The following is a 26663-nucleotide window of genomic DNA, read 5'->3' on the forward strand; positions in this document are numbered from 1 at the left end:
GGTTTTTGTTTTGTATCACTCTGCTTATGTCTTCAGACCTTTTCCTCACTTTGCATAACTAAAATCAAATGTTAAAATAACTCATGTGGGTGTTTTATGCCTCTTTTTCTTGCAGTGCTGGTCAGTTTCCGAGGGACTGTCCAGCATGGCCTCCCGCTGGAAATCGGAGACACGGTGCAGATCCTGGAGAAATGTGAAGGTACAGTGCAGTGAACACGTTACACACTTAGTATATAGGTGTATATTACTTAAAAAATTAGGGCTGTCAAAAATAGCGCGTTAACGACGTTAATTAGTTGTTTGTTGTTAATTACGTCAATTTTTTTAACGCATTTCACGCATGCGCAGTGTAACGAATTATTCAGGTCAGGAAAGTGGTTGGGAGCTAGAGGCGAGATGGAGCAAGGTGAGCAGAGTGGGCCTGTTGACGGATTCAAATATATAAAGAATGATGATGGTACAGTTAACAAGTACAAGGTTATTTGCAAGATTTGTAACGAGGAGTTTCAATTTCACCGGAGCTGTTCAAGCTCGAGGTACCACGTCAACGCCAAACATGCGTTTGCCGGGCCGTCAGGTTCAGCAAGTGGTTTGCGCCAGACAACGTTGAATGTTCGCAGGCCATTAACAAAATCAACCTCAGATAATTTGACCAACACAATAGCAAAATGGATTGCAAAGGATTGTAGACCCATTAGCATTGTAGAAGACTCCTTGTAGAAGTTTCCTTGATGTTTTGAAGTGGCGTCTCAAGACTCATCCTATACGCCACCGTCAAGAGCCACAGTTACGACGAAAATCCACGAGCTCTATGAACACGAAAAAAGGAAAGAGGTCTCGGCTCAGGTAAATCACATGGCCCTGACAGGAGACCACTGGACATCAGTGAGTAACAACAATTACCTCGGAGCAACGGCACATTTCTTCTTTTGCGCTGACTATATTAAAAACTGAGGAGGCTTGTAAAGACCAGTTCCTTTCTGTTGCACGTTAGAGGACATCGAGGGCAAGACGACAACCATTGCGACTGACAGTGCACATAATATTAAAATTATGTATCTGTGTCCTGTTATTTATCTTTTGGTATGCATTTCAGAAACAAAATGGTTAGGATTCAGGTGTAATTGCAAATAGTGATTAATCCTGATTAATCCACTGAAAATTCTGATTAATTTGATTAAAAATTTTAATCATTTGACAGCCCTATTAAAAATAGATGCTTTCTGTGAGGAAAAAAAGGTAAAATTAAACCAAAAAGTACACGTAAGGAAAGCAATTGCTTGCGCATGAGTAGTGAAGTGAACACACGCACTTACAAATTTCCTAATGTATTAGGTATCACTTCCTCATTTTATAAAATATAGGCCCTGTAGACCAAGGGAATCCATGTGAAAAATGTTATACTCTAGGATTTAACATATTAAATCTATCACGAATAATTGATAAATGCATGCACACACTGACTGAGCTGCACATGCACATGCACACACACTCCCGTTGATCCACAGATGTATGCAGGCAACCACAAACAGGCCCAGAAAAAGACCCATTAATTGGCAATGACTTTTACAGACAAACACACGCTTAGATGTGTGTTTGTTGATCCATTACAAAAAGTTAACCTTGGGTATTTGACACTTATATCTTTTTAAGTGATATCGTTGTGCAGTGTGCACACCAAATGAGTAGCATCATGTCTGTGATGATGAATGCCTGTGGAATGCCTGTTTCCTGTACCACCGAACTGGCTGCATTTCCCGCCTTCCTGCCCACGCTGAGCCTGCTTTTCTCCTCTTCTGGCCTTCTCCTCTTCGCTTTCTCTTTTGCCGTCTGTTATATCTCCCTCTTTTGCTTTGTTTTCTCTCTCCCTCTTTCTCTGTCCTTTTTTTTAATTTCCAGAATGATATGCAATCATCTAACCACCCCAAAGCCGTATTCTCATCCACACCTTAGCATAAATAAGCAACCGTGCTCAAACATAGACACACCTCCGTCTTCCAGAGTTCTTGACACTCTTCTGTCTCACTTCCTTTTGGGTGACACACTCACACCAAGAGAGTCAGCAAGGCAGCTAGTCGAGCAGACAGTTGTGCAGCCAGCCAGTCAGAGGGTTGTGACACTGCGGTAAAAGGCCCAGCTGAAGTAGACAATAGCACAGCCAGCGGAATGCTTGGCCCAGAAGAGAGGAACAAAATCAAAATCCTGCCAGCAAGCAGGGGCTGAGAGACGGGCTGCTGACAGCAGAGAAGACAGACTAATGGGTCTGCCTCCTGTTGATACTGTTGACACTTCAAAACACATGAGCTTATCATGTGAAAGTCTCTTTGCTGACATGTGGCTCCTGTCTGTAAAAGCACTGCCTTAATAATAGATTTTTTACTTGGCAAGTCAATGGCTCTTTTGAAATTTTGTCATTTGAGTACACTGTCAAGTGTGATGTAAAACAGGGGTTTCTAACTGTTTTATCTAATGTACCCCCCCACCCCAATCAGATGAGCTTAAGTCCCCCCTCATAGATGCCACCCAATGTTTCATGTTCCAAATGTGTTAATTTCAAAGGATCTTAGAAGTGGATGTTAGTTTGTTCATTTATTAGCTCCCTTGTTAACTAGTTTTGCTTTCTAAATAACAACATGAGGGGTTCAGGTGCCAGCTGTTTCAGGTTAGTTGAAGTGTGAGCTGTACAGTCAGCCCATTTTTTTTTTCAAACTAGCTGAGCTACTTCAATCTTTACACACTCCCTGGCAAATGTACATGTATCCTACCCCTGGTTGGGAATCACAGTGCGAACCCAGACACATTACTTAATGCTATTCTGATCATACATGCCTGAAACAAATCAGGGAGAAAATACTACCTAAGTCACAGATGCTCTAGCGACAACCAACAGTGATTATAATAATCTAATGCATTTACATTTGAGCTATTTAGCTAATGCTCTTATCTAGAGGGACTTACAATGACTGCAACATTGGGATGAGCTTAAACCGTCAGTCTGGAAAAGCCTCCGATATAAATGTATTAGATTCTTTCTATCAGTTCTGGGTTTTGGCTTGAGGCCAAATTGAAGTGTTTGAATGTATGCAAGCCACAGCTTTATCACATTTTTTTCTGTTTCTGCTTTCTTTTCACAGTTGCTATGATACAATCATGGTGAGGTTAACAGGGTCTTTGGTGGCTTTGTTTCTTCACTCTGCTGTGCATTAGCCTGTGGTCTGTGGGAACAAAGTTTGGCAAACAAACAACAACCAACAAGTTACTTAGTACCGCAATGCATTTGAGTGCTTCGATGACGTATGAAAAAATCTAAAATGGTGGTGGTGGAGATTATAATTGACAGTGGGAAGTTATTCAGTTGGCAGTGAGGTACCCAGTCAGCAATCCGTTTATGTCTCAGTCCTCTTTCACATGACATGGAATTGGAATATACAGTATGTCTAGTAGGCTTGTGAGGCTTATATGTACGGTGGGGTTCAAAAGTTTGGGCACCTCAGGTAAAACATTGTATTAATGTGTATAAAGAAGCCAAGAAAATATGGAAACATCTCCAAAACGCTTCAAATGACAGATTAGACATTTGTATAATACCTCACAAAAAGTTAGATATTATTTCCATCATTTACACTTTCAAAATTACAGAAAAGAAAATGGTGTCTGCAAAAGTTTGGGCACCCTGCAGATTTTCTAGCATGCACCGCCCCCTTTGGAAAGCTGGTACTTGACAGTGTCATGGATTGTTCTTAATCATCGTTCTGGAAAGACCATGTGATGTCCATCTTAAGGTTTTAAATGCCCAGACTCATCCAACCTTGACCCAACAATCAGCACCATGGCTTCTTCTAAGCATTTGTCTAGAAAACTGAAACTGAAAATAGTTGACCCTCACAAAGCAGGAGAAGGCTATAAGAAGATAGCAAAGGGTTTTCAGAGGCCAATATCCTCTGTTTTGGAAAGTAATTAAGAAGTGGTAGTCATCAGGAAAAGTGGAAGTTAAAGTAAGATCTGGAAGACTAAGAAAATATCAGACAGAACAGCTCGCAGGATTGTGAGAAAAGCAAGTCAAAACCCACGTTTGACTGCACGATCCATCCAGAAAGACCTGGCAGACATTGGAGTTGTGTTACACCATTCCACTATAAAGAGATACTTATACAAACATGGTCTTCATGGAAGAGTCATCAGAAGAAAACCTCTTCTACGTCGTCACCACAAGAATCAGCATTTGAAGTTTGCAAATGAACATATAGACAAGCATTGAGGAAACAAGTTCTGTGGACCGATGAGTTTAAAATTGAACTTTTTGGCCGGAATGAGCAAAGATACGTTTGGAGGAGAAAGGGCACAGAATTTAATGAAAAGAACCTCTGTCCAACTGTTAAGCATGAGGGGGGGATAAATTGTGCTTTTTGGTTATATTGCAGCCAGTGGTACAGGGAACATTTCGAGTAGGAGGAAAAATGGATTCAATAAAATTTCAGCAAATTTTGGACGCTTACTTTATGCCATCTGTGAAAAAGCTGAAGTGAAAAAGTTAAAGAGAGAATGGCTCCTAAAAATTGATAATGATTCTAAACACACCTCAAAATTCACGGTGGATTACATCAAGAGGCGTAAACTGAAAGTTTTGCCATGGCCTTCACAATCTCCTGACCTACTGTAAACATAATTGAAAATCTATGGATAGACCTTAAAAGAGCAGTGGGTGACAGTCAGCCCAGAAATCTCAAAGAACTGGAAGTCTTTTGGAAGGAAGAATGGGCAAAGATACCTCAAACAAGAATTGAAAGACTCTTGTCTGGCTACAAGAAGTGTTTCCAAGCTGTGATACTTGCCAAAGGGAGCAGTACAACTCTGCAGGATTCCCAAACTTTTGCAGGCGCCATTTTTTTTGTTTTCTGTTATTTGATTTGTTTTTTTGTTTTTTATTTACCTTTCTTCCAGCTGGTCTGGAACCCTTATCCCCTCCCCTCCCCCATAGTGCCTTGGTCTATTTTATGAGTGGCAATGTATACATGTTATGGTTTTTCTTCTTCCCTGTCTTGTCTGTCCTAATGTTGTTTTAAATACCATGTGATGTGATTTCTTTTTTTTACTGCAACGTAATTTCCCCATGGGGACAATAAACATGAATGAACAAACAACCCAAAGTGTAACTGATGGAAATAAAATACAACTTTTTGTGACATATAATACGAATGTCTAATCTGTCATTTAAGGCCTTTTGGAGATTTTTCCATCTTTTCTTGGCTTCTTCATGCACATTAATACAAATTTTTACCTGGGGTGCCCAAACTTTTGAACCCCACTGTACATACAGCTGTCAGAAGGATTTGGTCATTGTCATTAAATCACACACACAACCTCTCTCTCCCACACACACACACACATTCACACACCTTCTCCTAGTAAAAGTTTAGTATCCCACATATCGCCACTTTCTCTTCTTGTGTGTCGGGCAGTCTAAGCCAGATATAACGATTTTAAGGTGTATTATTCATAGTGATGTGTTGGAAATGGTGACATAGTGCTTTGTTTCTGCAGGCTGGTTCCGAGGATTCATCCTGAAGAATCCAAATATCAAGGTAAGCGTGTGAATGGGTTGTTTTTCGCATCTTCAGGTTGCCTATAACTTATTTGTACCCTTATTCAACTGTTAAAAGTGTCCCCCAGGCTTATCATTGTTAGCCTCAACTAGCACTTCCACCAGCTTAGATGACAACTCTCAGTGGCAGATTAACTTGTGTGTGGTGCTTATTGTTGGACACATAAGCCACATGTGTTTTGATGCTGCCCCTGTATCCATTAAGACTATGTTCACACGTGGCTGGCTATTTTCATAAACATTCATTTCATTTCAACCGGTTTTAAAAATAACATTGTGCACAGCTGTCAGTTTTCAGAAAAGTGTTTGTTTACACGTACCTGTGTATTTATGCCGTCAAGAGCATGCCAAACCTGTAGTCAGTGTAACGAGAAGCTTTAAACCACGGTAGCCAATCAGAATTCTGAAAATAGCAACAAATCACTTCCTCTCTATTCTCTTCCTCACTTCCTCGGCTGCCTAAACCTCCGTTTGTCTCAGATTTACATACAGACTTGCAAAAGAAGATTTCCAAAACCTCCACTCTGGCCAGAGTTTTTAGAAATAATTGTTTTCAAAGGCAAATTCTCCGTTTCGCTATGTGGAGTTAAGTTTCATTTCTTACAGAGCTCAGTTTTACTTCAACCTCAACATAAGTCTAATGACAACTAGACTCACAAAAACAACTTGTCTGATAATAGACTATTTTTCACAGAAAACATAAGGTTATAAGCAAATCAATTACATACAGTTTAATAATAGTTTGTTAATTCTGGTTTAATAGAAATATCTGAAATCCAAGACCATTTGACACCATTAAGTCTTTTTCTGCTTATGGTGTGAAAATAAAAACCCAAACTGACAGTTGTAGATGTGGCTTTTAAAAGCTCTTGTGTAGGAGAACGTGATAACATAAACCAAGTTGGGAGTAAAGTGTTACTGTAGGTGTGTGTTCAGAGTCTCTGTCTGTGCAAGTGTGTTGCATTTATCCTCAGATACTTAAACATAAGTTCTGCTTTGATCTCCCCAAGTCAATAGGGAGCAGCTTGCGGTTTATTACCCTCAAACAGGGCGCACACAAACACACATACAAAAACGTTTCATCTTTTTTTGTCTCCCAATGCTACTTGCTTTAATCTCTTTGTCTACTACGCTCTTCCTTCGCCGTACTTCTATTAACCCATAAACACACTTCTCACTGTAACAACATTTGCATCATATTAGCCACATGCTAACAGACTGGCTTGCTGAACATTTTGAACACTTCTCATTAACCTGTTTCTCTATTGCTCAAAGGGGATCTTCCCATCCAGCTACATCCACTTGAAGAATGCCCACGTTAAGAATAAAGGGTAAGTAATGCCAATGTTTTCCTCCCCTCTCATTCCTGTGTGTCGTTGTAGAGGTTTGAACTCTTTTTGTGTATATTTGTAGACAATTTGAGACAGTCATTCCTGTTGAAGACTCCGTCATCACAGAGATGACATCGACGTTGCGAGACTGGGGTGCCATGTGGAAACAACTTTATGTGGTAAGTATCTAAACACGCACACACACACACACACACGCATCGATTTTGAATATCACTACCACCTAAGTGAAGCTGCCTTTTTTAGGTTTCTCACGAAGGGAATTTATTTGGCCCTGGGTAAATCATAAGCCGCAAACACTCAAAGCCTTTTCATACACATTCATTAGTTGGATTGATTGTGTTTGTGGCCTATTAAGCTATCTGGGGTGCTGATTAAATTGAGCTGATGAATACTTGCAGATCAAAGTGCATACATTTGCGGCAAAAAAGCAGCAGGACACTCGAGCTAATTTGCACAAATCCATTTAAATCCCTCTTTCTGCTTCTCTCTGTGGGTTGCTCTGTTCCTCTCAATGTTGATTTGGCTCTCTAATGTGTATCCTGTCACTTGGTTTTCACTTATGTTTTTGGGTTGCTCGATGCAACTGTATATTTTCATCTTATCTGCGTCTTTCCCTCTGTCATTTCACGTTTCCTTCTGGCAAATTCCCCTTTCAATCACCGCTTTTGACCAACTCCCTGTGCTTTTCCACTCGTTCTTTCCTTCTCCGTCCCTCCTACTGTTTCCTATTCCTGCAGAAGAATGAAGGGGATTTGTTCCACCGACTTTGGCATGTGATGAACGAAATCCTGGACCTGAGGAGGCAGGTGCTGGTGGGCCATCTCACCCATGACCGCATGAGGGACGTCAAGCAGCACATCACAGCCAGATTGGACTGGGGCAACGAGTGAGTTCATTTTCTCCATCTCAAACTGCCACATCTAAGTTTTTATGGTTTTTTTTTTTTTTATGTTTTAGGTCATAAAACATAGTTATGTAAAACTTTACTACTAGTTTTAAGATTTATTTTCTTCCCTCTGCACTCTTTCTGCAATCAGTTTCCATTCATTTTATAGTCAAATACCAGTAACTAGAGGCTTACTTAAGATCAGCAATCCATCACATGGAATTTGTGTTTTGTCGCATGGTAATACAGTTATGAACCAGAACTCATTTTCAGGTTCATAATTGTATTTTGATTTTCATTTTTAAAAAACACCATATTTTTGTTGTACCGCACATTGCTCCAGATCCTCTTTTCACCCGGTGTGCTTGGGTGTCTGTTTTAGCTACAGAGTGAGACATCACGCTTTTTCACGATCTTTTTTGGGTGCTGCACATGCTCAGTAGCTAGGTAAGATCACATCAGCTAGATAACTCTTTCTCCAGCTTTGGTCAGGACAAGGCAGGATTAGTTGGGAAACGTCTTTTAAACGAGGGCAAATGTGGAATACCGGCAGAACAGGGACATGGAAGCAGTTCTTTTGTAGAATATGGTGAACTAGTGTGTGTTGTAACAGCTCACCCGGAGACTGAAGGCAGAGGACATTCAGAAACCCGTATCTCACTCAAAACAGCATGGATGTTTTTTTTCCAAGTTTGTATTTGTGTGGATGCACCAGAGACACAAAATAACACCCCAAATCCCAGAATTTTTTTTTTCATAATATGGGCAGTTTAATAACTCAGGAAACCACCTGTGAGACTGGAGAAACCAAGGACCAAAACTTTAGTTTTAATGCCATAGTTCCTGGAACCAAAAAAAACTGGAGCCTTCTGCAACTCTCTAACTTGTCTTGCCTTCTTTTGCAGACTCTGTATCTCTCCGACTCTTTCTTCTGTCCTTGCTCCTCTGTCTTTTGTTGTCACCTACCATCCCTGCAGGCACACACTCCTCACTCAATCAAATCTCTTTCCCCCTCACAAAGACAGCACTCTCTCCACCCTCCCTCTCTTTCCTCCCATGCCGTAGTAATAAAATATAAAAAATCTCCCAACTTCTGTCATTCTCTCTTTATGTCTGTCCTCACCCTTCACTCTCCTTCATTCCCCTGCTGTGGGCTGTCCTCACACACACACACACACACACACACACACACTTGTGCGCGCCCTTTGTGAGGAGATGGGTGGACAGTCCCTCGCTGTGGGCTGTTGTATGGTTGACCAAGCCTGTCTCTTTTATTGCTGACAAGGAGGCACACTCTAGTATGCTGCTTTGGTCCACATAAAAAGGCCAGCCTAGAGGAGGGTAGGAAGAGGAAAAGGAGAGAGAAAGTAATAGAGAGAGAGAGAGAGAGAGAGAGAGAGAGGACGGCGGGCATAGTAGAGGATATTTTGTTTCATATGTTCCTCAGAGAAGAGGACGATCTGTCAAATTGGTTTAAATGACTGACACTGGTGATCTGACAGCACCGGTGTGTGTCTGTGCACGTGTAGGTCGGTAAGCTGTGCAGTTGTTCACTTTGTTGTTGATGCTCAAATAAATTCATTCCAATTCAATTTTATTTATATAGCGCCAAATCACAACAACAGTTTCATTGCGCTTTTCATAAAAGAGCAGGTCTAGACCGTACACTGTGATGTAATTTACAGAAACCCAACAATTCCAATTTAGTCAACGTTGGCTGTTTTGCCCGCTATAGACTACGACATGAATGAACTATCATTCTAATACTAGTGTCTGATCTGTATGTACTTCACTTCCTCATTGCATGTACACTGTATGAATCTTTGTGTTACAGACAACTCTGCCTGGACCTGGTCCCGAGGCGAGAGTTCAGCATGGTGGACCCTGATGAAATCAGCGTCACAGAGCTTTACAGACTGGTGAGTGGTCTCCCAAACCTCCACGCAATATTGAACTGCTTTTTTCTCAAACTTACACCTCATTAAGGGAGCAGAGTGGTGCAGTGCAGGTGATTAGAAGAACACGTATCTGCTCTGCAGTGATATTCACATATTTCACAGTATTATTATTATTACACAACAAACTCAGTTTTAGTGTGAGCCACTGAGTGGGCTACTGGCATCAGGGCATGTAGGAATAGGAAGTATAGTCAAAATTCTGAATCTCTCCCTCTTCCAAATGTTCCCATGCCTCTCTCTTGCTCTCTTTCCTATCCTGACTGTTTGCTCCCTGCTTCCCCTTCCCATTTTCTCCAAGCCCCAACCACTGTTACCGTGGCAACCACTCCTCTGCCCTGATACAGTGTGGGGAGAATTGTATCAAACACACACACTGTGACGGCTTTCCCTTCACAGCGGTAATCAAAGCTCTTAATCCATCCGTTTCTTTTTTGTTAGTCAAAACAAAAGCAGGCATTGCAGGATGAAAGCTTAATGCACCTCTGTTAAATGGCGTACAAAATGAGCAAATGACTGCAATTACCCTATACTGAGACAAGAAAAAGGGGACTGGAGTTCAATACCGCCATCCACACACAAAAACTACGGGGGCCGACAGGGATGAACGCACTGCAACTTAATGAAACGTGCAAATAGACAAAACACAAGCAAATTAAGAAAACATCTTAATAAATTTGCCAAAACACATGAGCAGCATTTATCAAACACGCTGGAGATACACACTACCCAACCAATACACAAACGTGCTGCAAATACACCAACGACGCAGAAAGAAAAGCACACAATCCCTGAAAACAAATACAACGACAAGACCGCTGGATCCAGATTACACAACCGATATTCTCCAGTCCTCTAGAGGGAGCGCTAAGTGGAACATTTTGATTTTTTACCCCACAGGGAGAGTCTGTTTTTTATTACCATGAGTTTACAGATACGTCTCTGAAGATTGAGTAACACCTGTGACCTGAGCCAATAAATTAGAGACACACCCACCAAACGAGAGAAAACCTAGCTCATACTTATTGATAAACATAGGTTTAATATTCACGGTCTACGATCTCAAAGCAGTTGCACATCACCAGCAGTGCACACGGTGTTGTCAAATTTATGAAGGTGTTTCTCAATTTGCTTGTTTTTTGTCTATTTGCGTGTATTTCGTTATGTTGCACTGCGTTTGCCCCTGTCAGCCACTGTAAAAACCACAAACCCTCGCGAACACCAAGGCTCCGCACACCATCACAATGAACTCAAATTTCATCAATATTTTTCAGTGAGTCTGTGCTTATGAGCACATCTTCTTTGTTTCACCTTAGTGCTGTGGTGTGACTTGGGGATGGGGATTAGTGTGTGTGTGTGTGTGTGTGTGTGTGTGTGTGTGTGTGTGTGTGTGTGTGTGTGTGTGTGTGTGTGTGTGTGTGTGTGTGTGTGTGTGCGGTGTTACTGTAGGAAAATGTAGCATTGTGTCATGGAATTATGTGATATCTGCCCATTGAGAAATAAACCGGATCTTGAGGATAAATGAAAGACATTTAGTGCATTGATATATTTTATAAAGGGCACGTAATAGACTATATATGATTAGTTTAATTCCAAAATGAAATATATACTATTTGGTAAAAAACAAAAGACAAATGTACATTTATCTCAGTAAGATCTTTTTGTGATATTACTGCCCAAAATGACTCTTTTCCAAAAGACTGGGGCCATTTTAAAATAGTTTTGTAATTTATTATGATAATAATATTTAAAGCTGCAATAATCAGTAATTATATTAACAATCAATCAAATGGTGTATTGTGAAAGGCATGAACCCACAGTGAATTCTTACCCATCTGTGTGTAGCACTGCTAAACCTGTCTGTATTACAAAGGCAAAACAGCTGCTTTTCCCCTGGAGTGTGGGTCCGGTACAGAGCGTGAGCGGAGCAGACCAGAGTTTAGATCCCAGAGCGTTGTGTTCATTAACTGTAGCAGATCAGACAGCAGTGATGGATCGCTTAGGCCTGGCCCTGGACATGTGGTAGTAACATTTCCACTGTGGCTTCTGTTATCACTAAAGTGATACGTGCCTTAAAGCTACACTTGTATCTTGTAGCTTGTGTCACACAGGTCTCCCTCCCACAAGTGTAGGAGGCTTAAATAGCGATGTAGAAGTGAGGGATAGAAAGGCAGCTCTGATGAAGGGATGGAGAAAGACTAGAAGATTCTCCATCCCTTCTGTTTGACGCCCTTTCTCTTTTTTAGAAGCATCCTGACGTCCGACAGCTTCCTATGGTGCTGCTTCATGCTGTTTAGAAAAACATTACCCAGTGAACAATAATGAGACGGTCGGAAAAGCACAGACAAAGTCAGGCTCTTTCTGTTCAGTGATATGTCTCTGGTCCATGTTCACCACAGCATTTTATGTTGCCAGGCTGTCATGTCTATCCTTTGTGTCTAGTCATGCTGAAGCTGTCATATAACCACACTCTGCTCCAGTTGGGCAGCTTCAATGACACACTGAAAATAACCTCGTAATAAAGTCTCCCAACGTAAATTACGCCTTCCCACACCTAGTCATTCTGCGTCAAAAACCAGCAGCTCTGCCCTGTTGTGTAGAGAATAAGTGAGTGTGTTAAAAAGCTGTGTCCGTGCCTTGTTGTTAGATCGTTCTCCAGCGTGTTTTCTTCTGGCATCTCAGATGGGGCACAACAGTCAAGACGATACAAAACATATTCATCATTTTGACAGATATTGCACTTGTAAAATGATTTGTGGTGTCATTTTCAAGCATGTTTAAGTATTAGAGGATCCTGTTAGTGTTTTTTTTATGTTTATATTTAGCCAACTGTTTTCCAAAGCATATCATACATTATAGATTGATTTCTTACCCTCTAGGCAGTTACTGTTCACTCACATTTCACTATGGCCTAAACATTTTAGCATTCCGAGACTTAATCCTTCTCTGAGGAAACATTTTGTTGCCTTTAGTTTTTGTCAAAACAATATCATCATCCTAGGGTAATGCACTCATGTTGCAATGTTTGAGAAAGAACAGCATATTTGTAAGGTAGCAAAGAACTACTTTAAACTGTATTTTCCATATCATCCATGTTTGCATAGTGCAGGTTTTACTTTATTTTTTCCAGAAATTCGGGATCATGTGATTCCAGTAGTAAATTTACTGGTAATAATTTCCCGAGAAAAGACTCATCATCATCTTCACATCACTTCAATTCACAATGTTGAATAATCAAATTAAGAATCAGCAATATGAGCACGCCAAGTCCAAATCAGTAAATCCCCAACTCCAATAAGCTTCCTTGCAGAGCCGTTTTTCTCTTTTATTATCCTCTATGACTTTCTTACCCCCTTATGATGTTTTTTTTTAAGGAAATGCTAATTCCCAGTTTATGTTTTTAACCCACCAAGCTCCATTAAAATATCTAAATCAAGAAAAGCATCACACCTTTACAGAAAAGCTGTTAAGGTTTTTGCACGGATTAATCAAACAAGATATACCATGTTAATTAATGAGCTTAAGAGGGCGGGCTAATTTGTGTTGGCATTCTAAACTCCGATGGATTTATGAGGACTATGATTAACAGCTCCTCAGATGTCTGCAGGGTAAATCCAGACAGCTAGACTATCGGTCCAATCTGAGTTTTCTCTCACACGACTAAACGTGTGTACTGAACATACACATATTCCATGATAACAAGTTCCTTCCTGGGGCTACGAGTGTGATTGGTTTAAAGAAATGCCAATAAACCAGAGCATGTTGTTCTCCCATCCCTGAAGGCTCTGTGGACTAGCCAGACCCTCCTCCTCCTCCTCCTCCTCCTCCTCCTCCTCCTCCTCCTCCTCCTCCTCCACAGCGCTGTGGAGGAAGGTCTGGCAAAGCAAGACTAGCGTTGCCCTGTTTCCAGTCTTTATGCTACCTAAGCTTGAGAGGAAAGGAATGAAATCAATCTTCTCATGTAACTCTTGGCAAAAAAAAAAAGATAAGCGTATTTCCTCAACAACAGTGTTCAACAACAGTGTTCTAACATGGTTGTTTCTGCGAAAACAAAAACTTCACAGGACAGAAGAATCCTGCTTTATTGTTATTGTTTTTTTTTTTTTTACGTGGAATCTCCTCTATTAATGTACTGTTGGACATGATTGGTAGCAGTTCCTCCTTGGTGTGTTTGACTCTTGATTCTTAATGATGCGTATCTGGGGCTGTTACTGCACTTTGGCCTTGCAGTTTAAAATAAATAAATAATTTTCTTCTCTTTTCATCCTCGTCTTGCCCCCCCTCCTCATCTCTTTACATCCTACTACAGAAGTGAATGTGGAGCACAATTTGGCAATGGCCATCTGACCATCTGGTGCTCAAGCACACACATGCGCACACAAATACACTTGTGTGCGCATGTGTGTGTTTGTCCTTGTATTTTTGGATGTTGACAGCAGATTAAGATGAACCTCTAATAAACAGAGCTGCAATGTGCATGTTGATCTGGATGGTATTCACAACGCTGCTCCATGTTTTCTGAGGCTCTATTGTTATTTTCCGAGATATACTTAATATAGCATGTAATATCAGACTGTGCCGATGCACTACCAGGCACCGAGAGACTTTGTACTGCCTTGTTTGACTGTCTCTTTGCTTGCCGTGTGAATTTCAGTGCTTCATATTCTCGTACTTTAAGATTAAGCAACCAGTTGAAAGAGAGGCAAATCACAACACCATTATGTCTTTGTGTCAAGAAAATAATGAACCTACTTTAACGATAAATGCTGAAGGTAGATAAGTGAGAGATTAGTGTAGGTATTTTGGTGCTTTTATGTGTTTGAGTGAACATTATATATTTCTGTGAAAGCCCTTGTATTGTAAAGTATAAATACGTTTCCCATTTGTTTCTTTGGCACCAAGGTTACAGCAAGTGTAACCATCAGACAAGACAGCTCAAACTCTTACATCTTCGCCCCGGTGCTGCCAGTCTGCTATATTAACTCAATCTGTATCAACAAAATCTATATTTTAGCCCCAGTCTTCAAATGTACAGTATATGCAAATCTGCAGCAAAGCTCCTCCCAACTGTGAGGAGTTTCAGGGGAATATTATTAATCTTTGACTCGGAAATTCAACACTAAATACAGCAGCTCTATTTGATTGGCCAGTATTAAAAGAGATGTATCCACATGTTTTTTTTTTTTCCCTGGTATTAACTGTAGTTGATAAGCTTTGAGCATCCTTTAGGATTTATAGCTTATGGATTTTAATGTTTATTTAACCTTTGCAAAACCATCTCTTCAATCCTATATTAGAACAGCATAATAATTGTTGTTTAAATCAGTTGTATATAGTTGATTTATTTAGCGGTTCTGCAGATTAAGTCCCTTATATAAAAATGTATATGTTCAGAATACCAATAGGAAATCAATTTGTGCTGATACTGATCACCTCTCCTCTGCAGATGGAACATCGACATCGTAAGAAGGAGACCTCTGCACCCGCTAGCACCCATCACTTGTTCGTCCACGTGAAGAGTCTAATGAGCACCAATCTGGGGGAGGAGCTAGAAGTCTTCTTCCACATTTATGATGGACGGGAGAACCGGCCTCTCAGGTAGACACTTCAGAGATAACAATCTCCCATACTCTTATGAGGTAGTGAAGGAAAATGCATCAGCTTTGTATACAACTAACAGTAATTGCTACATTATTATTCCTAGCAGTGGTGGAATATAATTAAGTACATTTACTCAAGTATTGTACTCCCATTTTAGGTATTCATACTTTATTTGAGTCTTTTCACGCTATTTTCTGGGATGGCAGTGGTTCAGTCCGTAGGGAGTAGGGTTGGGAACCAGAGGGTCGTTGGTTCAAGTCCCAGTACGTACCAAAATAGAGTGTGGATGGGTTGCCGGACAGATGCCAGTTCACCTCCTGGGCGCTGCCAGGTGCTCTTGAGCATGACACTGTCTCCCCCCCCCCCCCACAACCGCTCAGGGCGCTGGTCCAGCACTCGCAGCCCACTCTCTCTGGCATCTCTCCATTTGTGCATGAATAGGTCCTGAGCATGTGTATGCATTTCAGGCCAGTGATTTCTAACAAAAAAATCACAAATAAAGAGTATGAATTATTATTATTATTATTATTATTATTATTATTATTATTATTATTATTATTATTATAATTATTACTATTATATTTACTATTATAATTCTCTCTTACATTTCAGAGGGATATATTGTCATTTTTTCTCCACTTCATTAATGATGAAGCTTTAGTTACTAGTTATTTTACAAATGTTTTTTTGCACATAAAACACATGTAGTCTATAAAAACTAATAATATTTTATTATAACATGAAACTACCTAACAATATACAGGCCAACAGTTTGCTGCAGCTGACTTGATTAGCTGAATTAACCCTTAGGTGATCATCAGAACTATTTTGTTTCGTTTACAGTTTCTAAAATTAAAGAATTTTTCTGCATTGAGTACTTCTACTTGTTAAACTTTAAGTACATTTTCCTGATGATACTTACATACTTATTTTTAAAGCAGGATTTTTACTTTGGTGGTATTAGAACTTTTACTTAAGCAAAGGATCTGAATACTTCTTCCACCACTAATACCTAGGTTATACATTACACTGTGATTTCTGTGGCTCTGTACTGTAAATTTTTTGACCACTCACCAGTATTCAAAATGTTAAAATAGTTCTTATGTATGCTCATCTGTTTGGGGGTGATGTAAGTGAGGTGGATTGATGATTGCAGGGCAACACTTCAAATGGCTTGTCTTCTGATGTCAGGAAGTGTGCTCTAATTATATTCATTAGGATTGATTAAATGAAGCAGGTTGTTAAAGTGCACTTGGACAAGTACAAGTGGGCATAAAAAAGTGTCCATGCTGGCCACATAAAAGAGCCTATCATCCTGGGAGTCTGCACACGTGCTTGCATGCCATGACACCAACACACACACACACACACACATGCCCAAATACTCCTGATGAGGCGTCGGCCAAATACAAGACTGTGTTTAAACTCCCTGCTTTCATAGTTCAAAGCCAAGAAATTCCATTTCATTTCACAAACAAGTGGATTCGTCAGGCAACGAAAATGAGTGGGTTGAAAAATGAGCATGGCAACACTGAAACTTCTTTTGATAAGTCATGCTTGTGTTAGACACTTTCGCTCTCTGCTCCACAGGGTCACATCAGAAGAAGAAGGGTGACATTGATGGGATTTTTTGTTTCATTATTTAGATTCAGCATACACTTCTGTTTCTATTGAGAGTCATAGTCTACCTCTATGATACGAATACTAGCACACGCTAAAAAAGAGGTTATATTTTTATTTTAAAAAAGCATGCAAGGTCTTTTTTTGTTTTAATGGTGTGGTCTACACAACAAGTAAGATGTACACACAAACACAATGTTTCAATGGATCAGAAGAACTTTATAGTGGTAAGATATATTTAAATGTTCTCTCTTCTCTCCTTTTAGTCCATACTTTCACATTCTTGATGTATAGTAAAAGGTTGACGATAATGAAGCTAATGACGATGACGATCAGTTTTAAAATGGGTAATTAGCTTTACACTTAAAGCATGTACTGTCATGCGTTTGAAGTCATTTCTGCCACAAATGTTATATACTATAAAGTTATCAAACAGCAGCTTCAACAAGTCAGCATACAATTCAAATTGTATGAGATTTTATCCAGACTAAATACAAATAATAATAGATATTATTAAAACAAACCAATATATAACTATTTCTCATAGTTTGTTTCCTAAATCAACTGATAACAATTTTTCGGTCAGGTTTGGGGGATATAGGGAATCTGAAGCCTTAGCCATTGTGTCTTAGTGGTTCTGTCTTCAAGGAAAATCTCTCTTTGGCAGGTTGCCAACGTTGTCTCTCACTGTCTGGTCACGCACATAAACACAGACACGCACACTCTTTTTGTGCAAGATGCCTGGCATTGAGCCATTTTGACACTTCCCTCTGTGCTGGCGGTTTCTGTGTGTGTTAATATGTGTCTGTGTGTGTGTCTGTATGTTTGAGACCAGATGGGGGTCCGACCCGTTGTCTCAGTACCATGCCAACACCAGCAGCCCCTTTGCACCATGGTAGCTTCTTTGTGTTCAATACAAGCTCCTTCTCTGGCCTTGCAGCAGGACAAACACTGTGGCATATTGTGCCATGCTCACACACGATCCTGTTGCTCTTTTTGCCATGTAAGCGTGGTACTTTTTCAGATCTAACACACACACACTTCAAACGGCCTTACTCTGTTCTCTCAATACATACTCACACTCTTTCTATCATAACCTCCTCTCAACTCTAACAAGGTCACCCATGGATAACTGGACACTTGTGTCTATGTGTGTGTTTTCTGTTCATTTTGTGTGAACTGCAGAGGTCCGGTGAGTGATAGATGTAGTTGGTAGGTCTGTGCTGTCTTGTCTTTCCACGTGGCCTCTGGGGTAGATTTGCTTGGGGAGGGAGGCAACAGTGGCAGTTAATTTAGCTAGCATTTTACACGCCAGCCGCTCACTATCCCATCCCCCCCTCCGCCCCCTTGTCGGGTGAGCGCACAGCTCCTAATGCAATCATCGATATCAGGAGAGGGAATAGCAAGCGCCGTGTGGGCCCAGAGGGGAGGGAAATCGGCCATTCATGTTATGTTAATGCGAGCGGTGATAGAGGGAGATAAGGTCCCGCTTGGGGACACTAGTCCTCTTAGCTCGGGTGATCAACACGCTGCAGCTGTGAGGGAGGGAGAGTTGGTGGCCGGGGAGGGTGTGCAAGAGACTCATGCATGTGTGTCTGTGTTTTTCAGGAGTGGCTGTTAATTGGCAGTTGGGGTTTCAACAATAGAGCACTAATTAGGGTTCCCAAAAACGTGCGCAAGTCTCATGTCTGATGCGTAGGAATCCATCTCCATATGGCTGGATAAATGGCGTGGAAAGTTACAGAGAGCAGCAAATGAGGAACAAGCCGTATCCAAATCAAATTGCCTCTCAATTTGGTTAATTCCAATACAGACTACGAAAGGAAAACTTTACCGAAGGAATACATGTATGAAAAATCATAAGCATTTGTATAATTAATTATCAGGATCCTAATTAATTGAAACATGGGCGCCCACTGGCCTACATACAAAACACTGAATTACAGTGCAAGAATTGTCCTCTTATTTACATCATGGAGATCTCAGAAGCTCTTGTAATAAGAGCTTTTAATAGCTTAGACTATTATAAAACTTCCTAATCCATTGTAGCCGTATGCAGCAAGAAGTAAAGTTATATAGGATCTGTTGGGGTAAATTCTGCTTGTGTGAATGAGCCTACTGTAGCATGTGACTGCTAACCGTGCCAGAGACTTGGCTCATTGTCAGGCACTGGTGCATTACAAGGTTTTCTTTCTGCTTATCGGTGGACTGTGAAAGTCACCTAACTGGATTAGCCCTCAGCTCGCCAGCCAGGATGAGATGGGCCCAGCAGGATGCCTCTGCTGCCTCTCTTTGAGCGTGTATGCGAGATAGAGAGAGAGGACGGAGTACAAAGAGAATAAAAAAGGCGATCTGTGTCCGTCCTTTCTGTTTTTGCCCGACATGCACTTAATTTCCTGTCTGCACGAAGGCGGGGTGCAGGACATTTGAGGCCAAAGTTGCCATGTCAGTTCTTTCTGCTCTGTGAAGTTCATGAATATCATTTTCTAAAATTTAACTGCAGAGTATATGCAAACTATCCAATGTATGATTCAGTGTTGTTTAGACAAAAAGCTAGACAATTTTCTTTACTTATTGTCTTAGTGTAGTTTATCTGTCGGTTGGTCGTTTCGTCACTTTGGTCCTGATTGAAATATCTCAACAAATATTGGATAGTTTCTCACCAAATTTTGTACAGACATTCATTGCTGCTAGATGATAAATCCTGTTGACTGTGGTGATCTCCTGACGTTTCCTATAGTACCACCAGAAGGTTCACATTTGTGGCTTTGAGTGAAGGGTCTCAACAACTATGGATAGATTGTCATGAAATTTGGTACAGACCTTCAGGATGAATTGGAATAACTTAGTTGATCCTGACTTCCCTTATGGTTCCAATATCAGGTAATTTTTTTAATTTGTCCAATAATTTGGTTTGGACCAAATACCTGTAAAACATTACCATTGGCCTCAGCGGTACTTTTGGTTTAGTGCTTTTTAGCAAATTTGCATATTAGCATTGGCATTGTTAGCATGCTGACATTAGCATTTATACCAAAGCCCCATTGTGCCTAATTACAGCCTCACAAAACTGCTAGCAAGGCTGTAGACTCATAGTTGTGCCTACAGAGGGATGCACTCAGTAGGTATGCTGTCTGTCTGTCTGTGCTTTATCTGTTTTTCAAGTTTAGCTCAACACTTTGCTTTAGGGAAATTTCCATAGCTGTTAGCCTGCTGTCGACTTGTTTTCATGCACTTGCATTAGCATGGCAGTTATGACCAAACAACTGATTAGTCACTAAACTGCTCCTTACATGTACAAAGAAATGCAACAGCAGCCACACAGTTATGAGTGAGTACAGTTATGGTTTCTGTATATTTTATACTTTAAATTACACATGCATTAAAGTGTCTTTGACATTTACCAGCACTTAGCATGTTAATTTTCTAATTTGCTCTCTGTATTCACCTTGTTAATAATGATCTTAGTCTAGCTCTTTTGCTACCAAAAGATTTATGAAGACCAGTTAGTCTGTTATGAGACTCAGATTGCACATTTTTTGTTGTAACCTGTCAGACAGTCCAAAAGCTGGCTAAACTTGTCATAGAGAACACATGATATGCAACAACACATTGAATATTTTAGTCAATCATGGAGGAGCCACATGTGCATGTACTTGTTGTCGGATAAGTCACAGACATTCTGTGTTAGGGATTTGGCTCAGTTATACCAGCTTTGTATGTATTTTTCTCTCCCTCTATCCTTCTGCCTCTGCTCCTTCTCTGCCTGTCTTTCTCCTGCCTCATATTCTGTTCCAGACAGCTTTGGTTTGAAGCTTAACTTTGAAGTGTTTTCTCCGATGGCCCACTATTCAGAGCTTGACATTTTTACATTGTTTCTAATCCTTATTCTGTTCCTGTTAGCAGTGATGCAGTTGTTTATGATGACACCCAGCCATCACTCCTGACCCCATTCATCTAAATGTGTGTTCCCTTCTTCTGTCTCTCCTCTTGTACAGTGAAAGGTTTTTTGTTAAGCTGAATAAAAGCGGGTTGCCTAAGTCACCAGAGAAGACAGAAAGACAATGCACACTATTTGTGGTGAGTAGCGAACATAACTTAACTATTGCTTGGGAGCAATTTAAAGCCATGTACAGTAAAGTCATGCTCCATTACCCTAAAAACTAAGAACTAAGTCTGTGCTCTGGAGCTTGTTTACAATATCTCAAATCTGATGCTGAAGTGTGTTTCCCTGTTTTTCAGGATTTGGGAAGCAGTGATCTACGAAAAGATGTCTACATCGTTGTGCACATCATAAGAATAGGTGGGAGTAACGATGCTGCTTCTGTATTGTACTGAGCACTACACATCTTTTAAATCTCTTGGGCTTTTATAGCAGAACTGTCATGAGTGTGTGTGTGTGTGTGCGTGTGTGTGTGTGTGTGTGTGTGTGTGTGTATGTGTTTGTGTGTGTGTGTGTGTGTGTATAGGGAGAATGGGAGCAGGGGAGAAGAAGAATCTGTGTAGCGTACAGTACAGGAGGCCGTTTGGCTGTGCTGTCGTCAGCATTGCTGATCTTCTCACTGCTGACTCCAAGGATGACCACCTGCTCAAGGTTTATGCGTAAGTCATTGTGAACAACCAGTATTTTAAAAGTCCTTGTCAAGAGGTTCAGAGAATTGGAGGACCCAAATGGAGAGATATCCAGGCAGTGGTGAGCTTGAGAATTTAATCGCAATACCGAATAACTGGAACACAGAGACAACGGGGAAGATTCCACACACAAACACTCAAAAAGATACAGTGAGATAAGAGACAAAGAGAACACAGAGACTAAATACACCAGATAACGAGGTAAACAATGGACAGGTGACACAAGGGTTCAGGAATTTCAATTCAATTTTATTTATAGTATCAATTTGTAACAAGAGTTATCTCAAGACACTTTACAGATAGAGTAGGTCTAGACCACATTAGGCCACATCATTTGCAAGGACCCAACAGTTCTAGTTGTTTCCTCCAGAGCAAGCAACAGTGCGACAGTGGGGAGGAAAAACTCCCTTTTAGGAAGAAACCTCGGACAGACCCAGGGTCTTGGTAGGCGGGGTCTGTCAGGCCAGTTAGGGTTGAAATGAATAGTGGCAATAACTGTCACAGTAAAAGATAATGGCACAGTGACTAAAAAAAATAGTAGTTTGTAGTAGTTTTTGGCATAGCAGGGCACTGCACCGCAGAGCATAGTAGGATGTAACAGGTCATTGCAGGACATGTAGCAGGACCACGGCAAAAGCTGCAACCATGATTTTGGAGCCTCCCTGATACAAGGAAACATGCTGGGGGGAAAAGAACATAAGAACTCCGGGGAATGATTGCCCAGAGCTAGTTTAGTAACAAGCTTTTCTGGGACATGAATGCACACAAATGGAAAGATAAAGGAGAGTGGAGCTCAGTGTGTCAAAGCAAAATCCCCTGGCAATCTAAAACTATTACAGCATAATTAAGAGAGAAAGCGTAAAGAGAGGAGCCTAGTCGGGCTATACTGGCCTGCCTCCTTCTAGTTTTAATAGATTATTAGTGATATGGTATATGAATCTGACGACTATGAAGAGAAGAAGAGAAGAGAAGGGGTGCCTTGTTTGCAGCTATACAGAGTTCCCCGCCAGTCCAGGCAGTTGCTGCGACTCATCACTCCCTAACTATAAGCTTTGTCAAAGAGGAGAGTTTTAAGTTTACTCTTAAATGTGGTGATGGTGTCTGCCCCCCAAACCCGGACCGGAAGCTGATTCCACAGTAAAGGACTCTGATAGCTGAAGGCTCTGGCTCTCATTCTACTTTTACAGACTTGAGTAACCTCAAGTAACTCTGAATTCTGGGAGCGTAGTGCTCTAGTGGGACTATAAGAGCTCATCAAGACAAGATGGTGCTTGACCCTTTAGAGCTTTGTAGGTCAGGAGAAGGATTTTCTTCTTGATGTTTGTTTTAGATGGGTGTTAAATGATATAATCTGATCAAAAATAACTCCTAGATTTTGGACAGTAATGCTGTAGGCTAGGGCAATATCATCCAGAGTAGCTATATCCTTAGATAATGCAGTTTGGAAGGGTTTAGGGCCCAGCACAATAACTTCAGTTTTGAGTTTAACATCAGAAAGTTGTAGGTTATCCAGGATTTTATATAATTTATGCATGCTTGAAGTTCAGCTAACTGACTGGTTTCATCTGGCTTGATTGATAGATATATTTGGATGTCATCCGCATAACAATGAAAGTTAATTGAGTGTTTCCTAACAATATTGCAGAGAGGAAGCATTTATAAAAAGAATAGAATTGGTCCAAGCACTGAGCCTTGTTGAATGCCATGGCTAACTATTGCGTACTTGGAGGATTTATTGTTAACATTAACAAATTGAGATTGATCGGATAAATAGGATTTAAACCAACTTAGTTTGATTCCTTTAATGCCAACTAAATGTTCCAGTCACTGCAATAGGATGGTATGGTCAGTGGTGTCAAATGCAGCACTAAGATCTAGTAAAACAAGTACAGAGACAAGTCCTTTATCTGCAGTAGTTAGAAGGCCATTAGTAATTTTTACCAGTGTTGTCTCTGTGCTATGATGCTTTCTAAATCCTGACTGAAAGTCGTCAAGTAAACTATTGCTGTGTAGAAAATCAGATAACTGATTGGCAACCTTCTATATCCATGTGGCAACGTCCACATCGATATTAAAATCACCTACAATAAGTACTTTGTCTAATTCAGATAAAAATTCTGAATATAGTCCTGGAGCTCAGTACATAACAACAAATATAATTGGCTGTATGTTTTCCATGATAGGTTTTAAAGATTAAGAAAAAGGCTTTCAAATGAGTTATAATTTTGTTTACTTTTGATTTAATCGATCTGAGTTGGGGACAGGAACGGGTAAAACATATCAGGGTGGGGCAGACAATCATAAAAGCGAGAAACACAAGGCAGGAAGTAAAACAAGACAAGACAAGGGAGAAAAACAGACTACAAAATAAAACAGGAAACTGAAACATACCCAATCATGACCGTCCTGTCTTCAAAATGTAGAGACATGTCATACTTACAGGGCTTCCTTTATGCTAAGCTAAGCTAACCTAACCGTATTTATCAAAACTTCAAACAATTCCTTTTAAGAATCACTGATCTTTACAATTTTGTTTTTATTCTAAACACCAACCAAATATCTTGCAAAACAGATATTTGTTTTAAAAAACCCTATGCTAGAATTCTCCTTTTTGAGAAGCTGCAAAGCAATTCAAGTTAAGTCATCTTAATACCGAGCTAAATAATACAACAGTATTAAAAGAGACATTTCACAAGAAAAAAATACACATTTTCCTGCTTTCCTGTTGCACGTCATAGGCCTTGTGCCTTTTTTCACAAGCAGTGGCAGTGAAATGACTTTGTAGTCCAATGCCCTGAGGGACAGAAAATGCTACTAATGACACAGCATTTTTGCCTAAATTATAGCTGGATCAGACGGACCAAATACACTTAGCTAAAAAGAACAACAACCACTTTCTCCTTACCTGCAATAACACCAGAGAGCTGGCCGTTGGATTAGCATTAAAGTTCTGAGCTGAACGTTTTCAGAATAAGGTCCAGCCAGGACGTCATCGTAAATACTGTAAGAATTTGTTTACTTGACCTGCCCTAGTTACATTTTAAAACTGACAAAATATAAAAGGTGATTGATTAGAGTCACTTTTTACTTTGTCAAGTCTGGAAAATAAACCCTGATGATGTAATTTAGGTTACCTCAGTTTGAGGCCGGAGACGACATATTTTAAACAGAAAGCCTGCATTACAAACACTAATGAAGATATGCTTTTGTTGCATTTGAGGAAATATAGGATTCAGCATATTCAGAGATTGATCCACAGCTTTTGGCCATTCCTTTAGTAAGCTGTTCCTATACTTTATGTAAGTGAAATGCAGTACTTAGTTGCTGGAGTTCATCTTTAAGTAGAAAAGCATACCATAAAAAAATATCTCATCTGTCTTTCTTTTTCAGGTGTAACACAGAGAGTGAGTGGTACCAGATCCATGAGAACATCATCAAAAAGGCAAATTCTAGGTACAACCTGTCGGGCTCCAACACTGGTAAGAACCTTGTCTTTTTTATTAATTTTGCTTCCTGACATCCACTTATCTTGGTTTAAGACATTAAACAAGGGGATTTAGTAATGATCCAAGCTGGTGTGAGATTGGGATTTAAGTGAATGTACTTGCTCACTTTTTGTTTGGATTCATGTTTTTATTATAAGGGTAGACTTTTCTCTCGACGGCTCGCATAAATGGAGCACCAGGAAAGACTTTGGACACTTGGCTCAGTATTGCTGAATCCTTAAAATCCAGGCTGTAGACTTGTGCTATAGCCTTCTTGCTTCTATCTGTGCATGTGTTTGGTACCCTTTTGTGTTATGCCAGTCTCCCTGTCAATGCCTCTTTTTTTGTTTGTGTGTTTGATTGTGTCTGTCTTTTTGTGTCTTGATTGTGAGCTGCAGACATCGTTCTTGCTGTTGTGTTGTTGTTGTGTCTCCCTCCTTCCCGTATTTCCTCTCCTTGTTTTGGAGTGAAACATTTGATCGCAAGAAAGGATTGTGGAAAAGGTGCACTGTGCCTTCTTCGGTATGTGTAGTGGGCTTTTCTGTGGATTGTCATCTAGACCAATGTTTTGCACTTTTTATTTGTTTAAATAAAAAAATGTGATCGCAAAAAAAGGGAAACCTTTCAAAGCTGTTAATTCAAAAGTTTGGTGGTAATCAGGCTTAATTCTTTCACAAAACCTTCATTGTGCTGTGATGACAAACTTAGCAGGTCAGTTGCATCATCAGTCTCTTACTGTGCTATAGTCAGCTGCTGTTCAGTCTGTATGTTCATGTGAGAGTGAAGTTCCTCTTTAGGGAAGCAGATTTGTCTTTCCATGGCCATGTCTGCAGGAAGCCTGCTGTTTAAAACACATTCAGATGATTTTTTTTATATATATATATATAAATAGCTACATTGACACCATACTGAACAACAGCGTCAGCAGTTTCCCATAGCAACAAGTTGGTGGAAAATCCGAACATTCAGTCTTATAACCTAAAAGAAATGTTGTGCAACATATGAAGAGCAACATATGAATAAGATTCATACTTCATTTCAGACTCTCATAAATGCAGCTGTTAAAGGAATCATATTACTCACATTGTGTGTACACAAAATTATAGCCCAAGGTGAACTTCTGATTACGACTTTGAAAGATGAACTAAAGTGACGGAAGCTTGAGTGGGGTACAGGGTGTGAAGTGAGAAGACAGCATCGTATTTGCTAGCTTGCAGCTGTTTGCATCAAGGGGAAAATGTACAGCCAACAGCAAGCAATCAGCAAAAGTGCATCAGAAGTTTGTCTTAAAGCTGATTTGCATAATAATTTTGTGAAATGTTGCTGAAAACTCGCTGCGGGCTGCTATTTTCATTAAGAAATTTTTCATTGTGTGTGTTAACAAAGTTCATTGTCTTACATTTCACTTATGCATTCTTTACAACACCGTATCCCGCTCCGTTGAAAAGGTTGGTACTTGTTTGAGAGAGAAGAGATTATAGAAATGTCAAGAATCTGTGAGATTTATCTGCTGACTCAGCTCCTCTTTTC

The 26663-nt window shown here is 40.2% G+C and overlaps 1 protein-coding gene across 7 annotated transcripts in view; it reads left to right on the top strand.

The window, feature by feature from the left end:
• dock4b (dedicator of cytokinesis 4b) overlaps positions 1-26663 on the top strand; it is a 115124-nt gene that overhangs the window by 29653 nt on the left and 58808 nt on the right. For all 7 annotated transcript variants that reach the window (XM_034863227.1, XM_034863228.1, XM_034863233.1 and 4 more), the window contains exons 2-12: positions 116-199; positions 5542-5582; positions 6878-6933; positions 7016-7112; positions 7692-7840; positions 9675-9759; positions 15242-15393; positions 21015-21096; positions 21259-21319; positions 21486-21618; positions 25039-25127. In XM_034863227.1, coding sequence (XP_034719118.1) covers positions 116-199; positions 5542-5582; positions 6878-6933; positions 7016-7112; positions 7692-7840; positions 9675-9759; positions 15242-15393; positions 21015-21096; positions 21259-21319; positions 21486-21618; positions 25039-25127 — 1029 coding nt within the window. The remainder of the gene's footprint in view (positions 1-115; positions 200-5541; positions 5583-6877; positions 6934-7015; positions 7113-7691; positions 7841-9674; positions 9760-15241; positions 15394-21014; positions 21097-21258; positions 21320-21485; positions 21619-25038; positions 25128-26663) is intronic.

This window comes from Etheostoma cragini, chromosome 23 (assembly GCF_013103735.1).
Source record: "Etheostoma cragini isolate CJK2018 chromosome 23, CSU_Ecrag_1.0, whole genome shotgun sequence".
NCBI lineage: Eukaryota > Metazoa > Chordata > Actinopteri > Perciformes > Percidae > Etheostoma > Etheostoma cragini.